The sequence below is a fragment of the Polyodon spathula genome, chromosome 20, assembly GCF_017654505.1.
Source record: "Polyodon spathula isolate WHYD16114869_AA chromosome 20, ASM1765450v1, whole genome shotgun sequence".
NCBI classification, from domain to species: domain Eukaryota; kingdom Metazoa; phylum Chordata; class Actinopteri; order Acipenseriformes; family Polyodontidae; genus Polyodon; species Polyodon spathula.
In genome coordinates, this window is record NC_054553.1 from 25,965,552 (window position 1) to 25,978,310 (window position 12,759).

Below are 12,759 nucleotides of genomic sequence, written 5' to 3' on the forward strand. Positions count from 1 at the left end.
GGAACTTCCACTTCCACGCATCACAAATCATCGCGCCATGCAAGACTATATATGCAAACCGATGGGGCCAATATTAATCATTGTTTTTAATTAGATCACAAAGAGAGATGACAAACCCAGCACATAATAAAATGATACCTCAGATATTCCCTAGACCCCAAACAGATTCTTTACAGAGACCTGTCATGTCACTCAAACCCAGGTCATGATCGGGAACTAAACCATGCATTTCTTCAACATTGATTTGTTTTGATTTTTTTTTTCTAACTTGGGTGCACTAGGGATTCTTTTGGCATTCAAAATGCATTCCATGGAAGCAAAATATGCACATTAATGAGAATGGATTCATCCATTTCACACCCTCACATAAACTAACATGAAAAACTCTGATTTTCTCTTGATAGCCCTTGTAATGAAAAATGTTTCCCAGCCTTGTTCCCTGCAGTTTGTATAGAGCAGTGTCAGTCCAAGCAGTCTTTGATTGTGGTCTGCTCCCGCTATGGTGAGCTGCTCCTCTCTGCAAAAGATGGGAGGCTTGTGACACTGTGAGACCCTCAACAGCATGACTCTCTGATCAGTTTAATTCAGAGGGATTAGTGATGCCCCATGATTCATGCTGTCCTGTTGAGTCACGATATACCTTCACTCCCTGTTTGATGCTATCAGATTTTTTTTTTTAATGTGTAAAGCTTAACCACTGAGACGTGTTCCAAACAAAGTCTAAAGAAAGCTGAAAAAAAGCAGTACATTTTTTTTTTGTTTTGTTTTTTTCAATATATATGGTAAAGGCACAACCGTGTAGTGTGCAGAATGAGTCATATGGTCAGGGGAATGCAAGCTCACATCCCGGCTGTGAAATTGCTGATTTCCGCTTGATAGTCGTATTGGCTCAGGGATACAAAATCATCAGGGACTGTTAATTGATGGTCATGAGTTCCACCAGAACAATTTAAACAGATTGTGGCAGGTTCTATCTAAATAAGAGCGATCACACACCTTCCCCTACACGATAACACCTTGGATAAGTACTTGCAATTGTAAAATAAAGTTAAAAAAAAAAAAAATCAGTTTGCAACATGATTATTTTGGAAGTGCTCCTTTAAATCTGAATGTTTTGTGGGTGATATCAGACTTTATTTTGGTTGCCAGCAGCTTTAAACTCGCTACCCAAAGAGTTTGAAGTGACTTCTCTGCAATATTAGGCGTAGGTACTAAATCAAGGTGAGCTGGGTTGTTTAACAGATCATTACGGACCATGGGGGGGGCGGTTCAGTATACTAAGAGATTCTGTGATGTGTGTGGAGCAGTGGAAGGCCCTTCACTAACTTCACAGCTCCCCTTCAGAGGCAGAGATAAAAGTGGGTGTATAGTGAGTGATGCTGTAGTTAATGTCAGTGTTACTGTTTCTTTTAATAATGCTCAGATGAGCTATGGATAGCCAGGATGGCACTGGCAGCGAGTCTGCAATAATCACTTGTTCTCTCTGGATAAATGGCTATTCCTCAGTGATTCCCATCTCTAATTCCTTGGAAATCTTCAGTGATGTCTGTTCTCATGCCCTTACTTTTGAGTTTTATGAAAGATTAGTCATTTTTTGCAAACTTCCATGAAAATACATAAGTCATGTGTAGGACACGACTTGCAAGAGTTTTTTTTTTTTTCTATGAACTTTGACTGTATTCTTTTATTCAGGAAATGACCCAACATTTTCACATTTTCAGTAAATCCCCATAAAAAAAAAAAGAAAAAAGTGTTTTACACCTGTTTCAGGCATAACCACTCATTATGCACAAGAGTATCAGTTTTCACCAAGAGAGAAAATGATTCGCCTGAAGCTTTCTGGATACCCAGAGAGAGAGATAATCAGGGGTCAGCAACTTGTCCAGACATGAATACGCATGTCCGTGGCAAGAGTTATCAGTGGCTATGGCAGTGAATGTGTCTAACACACACATGCGTGTAATTGTAAATAACTTCAGTTGTGTTTGTCCGTGGACAGATAATATGTTTTTTTTTTTTTTTTTTTTTTTTTTTTTTTTAAATGTCCTTCACCACTTGATAAGATGCCGTCCCCTGATCACAATTCATGGTCCAGCATGAGACCCAAATGAGTCTGACTATCTTAAGCTGTGGCAAAGCTAAAAGATTACATTAAATTACTTTGAAGAGCCTGTCCACAGCCTGTCCTGAACCAAGCAAGAACAACAAAATACCATGGAATTGTAATTCCAAATGTGTCCTAATGCAGGATAGATGTTGGATGGCCTTCCTGAACTGAAGGAGTTAAAGTGTGCTTGTTCCCCTTGTTTTTAACGTTTGGAAAGATTGGTAGGATTGGGGAAGGTCTTTAAAAATGTGTTGCATTGTACATTTGAACGCATAGTGATTGCAGCCTTCCCTGTCAAGTTTTCCCTTTGATAAGCCTCAGCTTTCTTGTTTTTATATGCTGGTGTATCAACCAAGTCTGTTCTTTGAAAGTGACTTTGCAGCAGCCGCTCGCATCTTTTGCATGTATGGCCACGTCTGTCAAGGATTTGTACCTTTTTATACTCACCGGTATTGTATTTTAAATGTGTTTTTTTTCTTCTTCTTTTGGATCTGGGTTTTGCATTGTGCCAGTATACAAGAAAGTATCTGTCAAGAGAATTAAAAAAAAATAAAAAATGAAATATTTCTATAAGTTCAAACTTTCTTTGAAGTTTCAGTTCAGAAGCTTTGAAGTTTCAATGTCATGGGCAATACTGTTAAATCAGATTTTTTTTTAAAACTTCTCACTGAAACTTTTTGAAATTTAAACATAATATAAACATTAACAGAGCAAAAAAAGCAATTACTGTATGAATTATTGTCTATATCACTACAGGGCTTGTAAAATTTGTGTTTGTGATTGCATGCACAGTGCATGTTGCATTTAATCATATCAGATATGCAGCAACAATATTCAGAACAATACATTTTACGGCAGTTTACAATTGTTAAACAGTAAGGAGTTAAAATCAGAATGACTAGCTGAAAACTGCCTTGAGAGACAGTTGTGCTAATAATGGGCAAATGGTATCTTATCCTGTGCTGGGCATTGCAGACATTTCAAACAGGGTATTGGCAGTGGTGTAGTCCTCAATTAGAGAGTTGTGTGGGAGATGTGAGTCATGTGACTTAGCTTGCCTATTATGTGAGTTCCAGCTCAATTACATCACTGCTGCTTATAGAAAATAGAACCGGAATGGTGTTCCGGCACGTTCCGGCTCGAATACACCACTGGTTATTGGATAAAAAAACTGCAATAACCAGATCGTTCTTACAATGTACACTATTAGGGTGAGAAGAAAATACTCATGCAATGTTACAAAACTGGTAACTATCAAAATGGGTCAAAAGTGACTTAAAAGTGTGCCTAAGCTATATGTTACTAATTTGGTAGCATAAACAGTTTTATTATCCTTGCACAAAATAAAAGGGCTTTGGCACAAACCTTGATAAATCCATCCTGTCGTGTTATGATTAACTCCTTGCTTGCTCTTACACTAACTCCTTTTTTGTATTGTTTAAATGCAAAGTGAATTTGATGGGCATTTATTGGCCGTAATACTATAGCTATAGCCAGATAAGGGTTCTCACTGGGGACGTTTTTTAGACATCAGCAAATTTGCTTTTTAAGCAGTCAGCTGTTTCTAATCAGACATTACGAAACCCTGTGAGTCGGTATCTGTTTTGGCTATTGCTACAGAATGTAAATATCCAACAAATCTAATTTTTATTTCAGAAGTAAACTACAGACTGCACAAAGGAAAAGGGCAGATTACTGCCAAGACATTTTGTTGTATATTTCTCCTGAAATGTATCCTTTTAACATGTCTGTCTAGTATGGAACTCTTTTTCAGCACTTCATGATTACATCAAAATAATTTAAATACAGATGCCACACATGAGACTATCATTGTATCTTTACTATGAAATGCCCTGTAACTGTAAATAATGTGTTCTGTTGTGTTTTATCATATTTCTATAAATGCAGAATTGTCAAGCTGTTGATATCACTGGGCTGCATTGGAATACTTTCAATTCTATGAGCTACTAATTCGGAAAGCAGGCCTTACTGACAGTCAAGTTTGTTTATAATCCCAAAGGTAATTTTAGCTGGATGACAAAAGCCTGACACCTGCTATCAATATACCAAAGAGACATGTAACAGTAGGAGGGTATCGCATCTTAAAAAGCAAACTATAACCCTGTTGTTCTAAGTTACCAATTCTGTCGGAGGGAGAAGATGTCTTTTTACATAAAAAAAAAGGCATTCTGAATATAATCTGCAGCATGGCCCTTCATGCTTCTTTGGTCAGCATTAAAATCACGGCAGTGCTCAAGTGCAATATATGTGACTCTGCACTGAAGCAGAGAGTAAGTGCTTTTTACTGCAGCAGGCCAGCATTACACTTTATTGTAGCTGCTCACATGTCAAGTGCCATTACTAATGCGAGGTGCTAATTCCCAAATCTCGTCAGTGTTGTAGCCCTGTGTGTTTGAGTGCACTTTTTGTTTTGCCAGATAAATGCTTAAGGTGGCAGTGAATATATTAAGCAGAGAAAAGATCTACTTTTGTATTCATTATACTGCAGCATCAGGGATCACATAATGCCTGTTTTTCACAATGGAGTACCTACCAATGCTTGGTCTTCTACAATAGTGAATAAACTTTCAACAAACAAAAATCATATATATATATATATATATATATATATATATATATATATATATATATATATATATATATATATATATATATATATATATATATATATATTAACCAATATCATATGCAGTACATTTTTTAAATATGTCAACTTGCATGAATTCATATGAAAGCATCTCTGCTCATTAATTATATAAGGAACATGTCATACTGTTTTAAATGTTTGGCTAATCTGGTCTGTTCCATAATGTAAGTGACACATTGCGGCATCCAGAAAATGATGTGCAAAATGTACATTCCCAATCATTAAAAAAGACGTCTAATAAAAATATATATTCTTAATATGTTACTGCTCATAAACTCAAACATATACCCAAAAACATATGTCCAACAAGTCAGTGAATCTACTTTCAAAAAGTGTTATGAATATTTTAACACTGATCTGATGCAATTTCCTTCTGCAGGGCTGATTTGGCCCATACAGTAGCAGAACTTCACACGCATCCTCCATGTAGCTGGGTGCTAAGGGCAGCCTGGCCAGAACAACCCTGCCCAGCCACACTATCAATGCCAGCTGACCCTTGACTGAGTCGCTCTCTCAGCCATCACTGCCCTGATCAGGGATGGACAAAAAATGTTATAAAGAACAGCGACAGCCTGGCCCGGCTCATATTAGAAATATATTGCATTCCGAGTTCCAATTTTCTGGTGACCGGTTCTAGTTGTTTTTAAGCCGAGCTTCTAGGGAGCTTTTAAGGCATAATACTGGAAACAGTAATCCAGCTGCTCACTGCTTAGTCGAGCCCTCCAACACCAAACCTTATTGCCTTAACCTCGCTTTACATTTCAAACTGTGTGTAAATAGATTGCTGTCCATAAAGCGCATTTTTAAATTATCTATTACTTTATGTCTTTGATGGAGAAATATCACCATTTGTGTACATTTAAATATGTGCACTTTTGAAAGCCTGGTCCTTCAAGGGTTAACGAATGCCAGACCCTGCCTTCACAAATGTACACATTGAATGTGTAAGAAACTGAGCACCTTGGCAAATGAAAAAAAATATCTGGGTGACATAATTTAATGAAAATGACAAATACCTGCTTTAACATTCAGCTTCCCTTGAAAGTTTCAATAAGTAATGTTATTTTTCTGTGCAATAGATGCTATTTAAGGCATGGGTTTGCCCCAGGTGTTTAGCCCAGAATGAATTGGCAACATTACATTGCATTACATTGCAATCTTGCATCCTGGGCTGAGAACATCAACTTGTGACACTTGAAAGAGTAACCTTAACAGTTCTTGTTGTGTAGGATTCCAAGCTCATAAACTACAAGACTTCAAACCCTTCAGAGATCAATCTCCTCCTCAATGCATCCTCTTACCCTCAGTGTTTATTGAATTATGTTGCATTACACCCTCAAGGTTCTTGAGATCAGAGCTATCTCACCCTGCAAACTGTAGATCGCAACAAAGCATAATTAAAAAACAAATGTGTTTCAGCTTTAGGTACAACACTTAGATCCATTAGCATTTTAAAATGTTTTACCTGCGTGCGCAGCTTAGCCACGGAGGCATTCAGAGAATTTTATTTTTGCTTGTAACAAAAAGGGACTGTGTTATGTTGAGATGTTTTCTGCTTTCTTTTAAGTGTCTGTTAAATATGTCAGGGATGAGTAGTCCGTGGTGTAAACAGCTGTTTTGAGTGCTGTTGGGTTGGATAATTATTTTAATACAGAATAAACACTTTCAGTTGTTGATTCCACTAAAAACATTTTTCAGAAATGGTGTTAGCAAGTGGTGGGAAAACTTAGATACAGCTTCTATGAAATTATATTGAAATTCAAGTTAACTGTCCTAATACATAATTAGGTGACAGAAAGTTGCATCTACAATGTACTGTGATTTCTGTAAAAAATTAGCAGTTTTCAGTCAAATCTCCACAGCTAATCTACTGAAAGGTCACAGGAGGACATTATATAAATGTGGACACAAACCAACATACAACCAACACTACTTTATTTAATGGAACATTGGAACCAGCTTTCTTCTCCCATATTGGGGTGCCCCCCCCCCCCTTGTATCTACAGTAACCCCGTGTGTACTCCACTACATCTTATTAAAAGAATTGTTTGCATGGCTCAGTAATGTTTAATCATCTCCAGGTCTTGTTTTCTTATCTGTTTGCACTTGATTTACTCCTTCACGCCATCTATTTATCAAGCGTTAGCTCGCTTCTCTGCGTAAGTGAGTCCCGTTTTGTCATTTATAAATATCCTTGTCTTTACATCATATACATTTAATAACCAGTTCGTCTTCGCTGGTAGTGAAGAAACCAATACGTGATTGCTGGAAAACCACTTGCTGGCCCTACTTTTGTGGACTGAAAAAACTGGTCAAAATCAATTTAACAAAGGCAATGGAAAGCACCTGGAAATGCATTTAAAATATTTCACTTTAGTTCTGGGAGGTGGGTGAAGAAAAATACTTTGGGGAAAATGTAAAAGTTTGATCTATTGTGGAGCAATATTTATTTTGGTTTGATCTACCTCCCATTTATTAAATCAATCCAAATACGTTGTGCAGGTCCTTATGCAGTATATGCAAAAGAAAAGGGCCACGGCTTTTTGTGATGAATTCATGTTGAAAAGAGTTAATATGAACAGTTATGGAATAAATGTGATTTTTTTTTTATATAAATGAAATGAAACTGTGTGTTGGATTATACATACCATAATTATATCTGCTTATTGACTGTTATAATTTGATACAGAATAAGCAGTATACAGTATGTAGGTGTGGTTGAGAGGGTATTCCTTGAATTGCAAAACCAAAAGGGAATCAGGGATTATTTTACATTAGCTGGAAGGGGGCTTGCTGATTGTTGCATGATTCTGTCATGTAAGAAATGCAGAGTCTGTTGTGTTCTTTCCACCCGCTAAGCCTGAATAATAATGAGTATTCAATGACATAACGATTTCAGAATATACAAATCACAGCTTTGTCTTTGTTTTTCTTGTCTTTTCTGTTTAAGATGGTAGTGGGAATTCCCAGCAGTGAGGGATGAATGGATAAAATGGGTATAGTTGAAGTGTTGGGGGTTGGCTATGAAATATGTATGCCAAGATAGTTATACCCCACAGATAGGAAGAAAGAAAACAGACTGTGTTGTGGGTTTCCATTTCTGTCAAATGTTTCTACTTCTTAAACAGTAGTGGGGATGTTGTTTTTTTTGTTTTTTTATTTGAATGGATTTCCCCCAAGTAGAATTAAAGCAATGTGCAAGTGAATTACAAACAAAAAATGAAAAATGAAATGTATTTATTTAACGAGGATGGGGGGGGGGGGGGGGGGGATATAAATTTAGGGGTACCTGGCCAAAGATAAAGCCAACAGACAGCTTCAGTAACCAGCACAAATTCAAACTACAACAATTGAATATAGATTATTTAAAGCAATACACTTCTACGAAAAAACAAAAAGACATTAGACTTGCATTTAATCCAGATCATTACATTTAAGCAAATATATCTTTTTACAAATTAACCACCAACATTGTGTATCCCGAATGCAACATCATTGTAATGTGAAACACAGGCATGGCCCTTAAGGAGTTAAATGGTTGGTTCAGCTGTTGTAATGTCATTAGGAATTATCTTCATTTTATAGTGTGGTGTTTGATGTTTGAATACCCAGGAGACCTGACAAACCCCCCTAAATTTACTGAGAACCTCCCCCTTGCCTTGCATGCTTATATTGCTACTAAAGTAAATAGTGGAGCATTGACTGTAGAGCCTGTGTGAGCTGAGGGCACATGTATGTGTAGCATATCTATGTTTATCCCTTCTTTTATAGTAAAGACAGATAGAAAAAACAAAGAAAACAAATTAAAAAAGCATAAACAAAAAGAACAGGCAGAGAAGAAGGAGGCACAGAGAGATAGAGAGAGAGAGAGAGAGAGAGAGAGAGAGAGAGAGAAGGATCTCCCTGTTTCATGCGCAAAACATCCCACTACCATATGCTGTGCTCTATGGCCAACTCGGGCTGCCTTCTGCTCTCCAACTCCGGGATGCTGCCTCACTCTCTTCAGTGTCCCCCAGCATTCCTCTACCTTCCCGAGGTAAGAACCCCCTCTTCTTCTTTCATTCTGTGGCACGTGCTGGTGTTGTGGTCCTCCTTCACTCAGCTTGGGGTCTTTCTTTCTTTCTTTCTTTCTTTCTTTCTTTCTTTCTTATTTTTCCCCCTCTGTTGTCTTGTTTTTGTTGCATCAGTGCAGGGGAGCTGAACTGCTTTGAAGCTCGGACTGTTCCTTATTTAAGTTAGTACTACTGCTGTACTCCTAGCACTCTGTGTTTAATGGTCTTGCTTTTTCTTTATCTCTTAAGTTTACAATCTTGTAAGTAGTGTTAGGTTGATATTGGCAAGCAACTGCTTTTATTCAACACTTGTGCATTAACTTTGGGTTTCCCTTAATGGTAATTGTATTACTGTAGACCATTATCCTATGCATGTAACAATATCTGTAAAGAAAATAGTTAGGCGTACATTATGTTATATTTAATGCACTATAGATGAAACGGCACACAGTGGAAGCAGCTTGTCTCACACAGTTTTGTCAATGGATGCTTGTCTGACTACAGTTATCAAATACTGACATAGCATTTGTGTTGGTCGCCTGCTGCATAGAACGCAGAGACTGCATGCAACTAAACAAGCTTCTCATCATTAAGAGTTACATGCACTGCTAACCCACTGGCCGAAATGCATTACATTTTACATCCACCACCAGACTTGCTAGCTAAACCAGGACTAGGATTTATTCAAAATAAAACAGCAATAGCTTCCCCTCCTCACTTTTTGCAGGAATATTTCCATTTTACAGACAGCTTTTGCAGCATACTGAGCTTTTCCCCACAGACAGTTTGTTATTGCAGCAGTAATACAATATATATAATATATATAAGTATATAGATATATATATATATATATATATATATATATATATATATATATATATATATATATATATTATATATATATATATAATAACAATATATAATATATTGGACGGACGTCTTCTATGCTGAGCACCGTCTTCTTTGTGTCTCGACAAAGGTTTAGAGTGAGCGACTATGTCAGAAACATCTTCTCTTCCAAATCTCACTCGCTGAGTACCTTTATAGCCTCTGCTTTCTGCCGACCGTTTCTCCAATTCCACAAGTCTGTCCAAAATACCAAAGCAGCTGCATGGTGGATACTAGAATTATATTAAACACTGTGGTCAACTGAGCTCTGCATGTACTGTACTCAATGGAACTCTATGTAATTAGATTATTTTCTCTCTTTCAGTATTCTCTTTATGCTTGTATAAGAATGTGCAGCCAGCAAATTAACTTGAAATTGCCATAATGAAACACAGTACTAAACAAAACTAAATCCAATGTTAGAGGTGGATTTGCACTTCATAGATCTCACACATTTAAAAAGAACCACTTTAAAAGAACACAGGACATATAAAGGATCGTATAAATGAAATGATTATGATATTTCCAGATGGCTTGTGGTATTCATGTCTGTGTAACTGTCCTATTGACTTGAGCACTGCAAAATACTTTCATCGTTTTAATAATTAAAATTTTTAAAAAATGTAGCTGGATCAAATGGGATTTTAAAATGCATTCAAACCTCAGGCTTTATTTTTATTTCTTTTTACGGCATACAGTTTTAGTTTTTTCTTCTTTTTAAACCTCTCTTCAGCACGTTTTAATTGTTATAGTTTGATTCAGGCTCTTGACTCACTTTTTTTATTCTGCGTTTTTTTTAGACAACTTGCTGGTAAAAAAAGAAATGTAGTATTGAAATAATAAATACCAGGAGAAACTGAAAAAACATTATGTTTCTGTCTTAAGAAATCAATAGGTCTGTGAACAGCGATGTGGTTGCATTGTTAAATAAGCACTCGCCTGTGGTGGATGCTGAATCTTTTGAATATTTGAATAACTGGATAATGTTTTGTGAATTTAATATGGGAATAAGAGGAAGTAATCACATTTGAATAAAAAATACCTTTTATCAAGAGTTACATTTTTAAAAATGTTCATATTGTTTGTGCGTTGTACTGGGTTGGCTTAGTTTATCTCTCCTGCACAGGAAATACATTATTTAACACAGGAAAGAGGTTGTATGTGACAGAGGTAGTGCTTTCTAGAATAGCTTTAAGACTGAGTGTGTGTTTGATGGTGATTACTACTGTGCTGCTGCGATTAGCTTGCTTTTTACTTGTGGTAATTGGTTTTGTTAACTTTATCAATAAGAGCAGGTTTAAATTGTTTTAAAATATACATGGTGATATATAAATTAGTCCATTCTTTCTTCGCCTGTAATGTAATAAGAATAGGTTGTTTTTATCGTGTTTTAAAATGAATGCTGGCTAATTGCAAACTAACACTGAGTAAAGGTTTTTTGTAGGAGTAAATATAAAATCATGTGTGTGAGTTCATACATAATTGCATTTGAATTGCTGACACTTTTTTTTTTATAGATTGCTGCCTTTTTTTCTTTATTGATTTTTCAAGTACAACAAGAAGAAAAGTATTGGCCACAAAATGAGAATTAAAGGATGGAGAAACCAAATCTTTCATTTCAGTCACAAATGTTTCTCTCTCTCTCTCTCTCTCTCTCTCTCTCTCTCTCTCTCTCTCTCTCTCTCTCTCTCTCTCTCTCTCTCTCTCTCTCTCTCTCTCAAGTTACCTTACAATAGTGTCTCTTTAGATAATTGATTAACAGCTGGGGTCTCTCTTTAAAGATGCCATTTGTAAAAGGAGAACGCCAGTTGCTTTAGCCACTGAATTTCTCCCTACCCACCTGGCAATTGTATATTTTGAACCTGCTAAGTATGCACTGAATTGATCTGGTTGAATGTATAGATTTTCATTAACCCATGTATATGTTTGTGAGAGTGTAAAGCTGTCACAAAAGTGTAGCCCCCAGGCACCTAGATCAATGAGTTACAGCTTTTAAAAAAGGGAACCTCCACGTTCAGTATTTTAAAAAACAAAAAGGCAAAACAGTTTGGAAGAATGGCTTCAATGCAGTAACTGCGTCTTTGCAATGCACACCAGATAGTAAAGAATAGTTTTAATGCAGTAACTGCATCTTTGCAATGCACACCAGACAGTAAAGAATAGTTTTAATGCAGTAATTGCGTCTTTGCAATGCACACTCGGCAATAAAGGTGCTAAGTAAATATGAGTGCCGTGGAGTTTTGCTTTTGTTTTATTTTTTTTTCATCAAAGGAGAGCAACATATATTTTATCAGCTTATTTGCTGATTGTTGTTTTTTTGTTTGTTTTTTGTTTTTTTTTTGACAAGCTTGATCAAATGTGTAATCCTTCCAGTAGCATATCTCTGCAATCGCTGAAGTGGCTAACCTTTTAAATACTGCTTCATCCCTTTGATGTCAACATCTTTAACCAGTTTGCTTCAATCTTCAGTTTTTGCGAAACTGCCTGCCTCTAACAATGCTCTTTTCTGTACTAAACCACTGTGAACAATTATCTTTCCGTATTCAGAAAGATGCACGGTGTCAGATTTATGTTATTTTCAGTTTTTTACGGCTTGGTTTTCAAGAGGAAGACCTATGTTAAAAAAAAGGAGGGAGGCTAAAGGGTTAATCGTCACTTGGGATCAGACAATGTTAATTGTATGCACCTCCGATCCTCTTCAAAAAACAGGATTGAAAAGTGTTGTGTACATTCTTTTATTGACGCTATTTTAAATACATCACATTTTTGAGGTTACTTATGCTGTATAAACAAAAGGAATAAAAAGCTGCCGGTCAGTGCTGAAATGTGTAGGACCGAACTCCTCTTTAGTAATGGAAAATGAGGACTGGTGTTTTCAGCTGGAATGTCTGCCAATTGAGTGAGGTTTTCTGTCACCAGCTATGGGTATTCAATGAAACACACAATTGCACCTAGTTTGCTTTATATTTAAAAATAAAAACTGGTTTACATCGGATTAGTGCCACAGCACTGACGTAAAGAAAGAAATAATTAAAAAGAGGGAC

General features: G+C 36.5%; 1 protein-coding gene across 10 annotated transcripts in view; it reads left to right on the forward strand.

Moving 5' to 3' along the window:
* Positions 1 to 12,759, forward strand: part of LOC121295611 (RNA binding protein fox-1 homolog 3-like) — a 272,179-nt gene that overhangs the window by 176,325 nt on the left and 83,095 nt on the right. For 3 of the 10 annotated variants that reach the window (XM_041220481.1, XM_041220480.1, XM_041220484.1), the window contains exon 1: positions 8,661 to 8,811. The exons of 3 other annotated variants lie outside the window; for them this stretch is intronic. In XM_041220481.1, the coding sequence (XP_041076415.1) occupies positions 8,686 to 8,811 (126 nt within the window). In that variant the 5' untranslated portion in view covers positions 8,661 to 8,685. Of the gene's footprint in view, positions 1 to 8,657; positions 8,812 to 12,759 lie in introns of those variants that run through there. 4 more of the 10 variants (XM_041220482.1, XM_041220487.1, XM_041220479.1 and 1 more) reach the window with 2 other exon arrangements.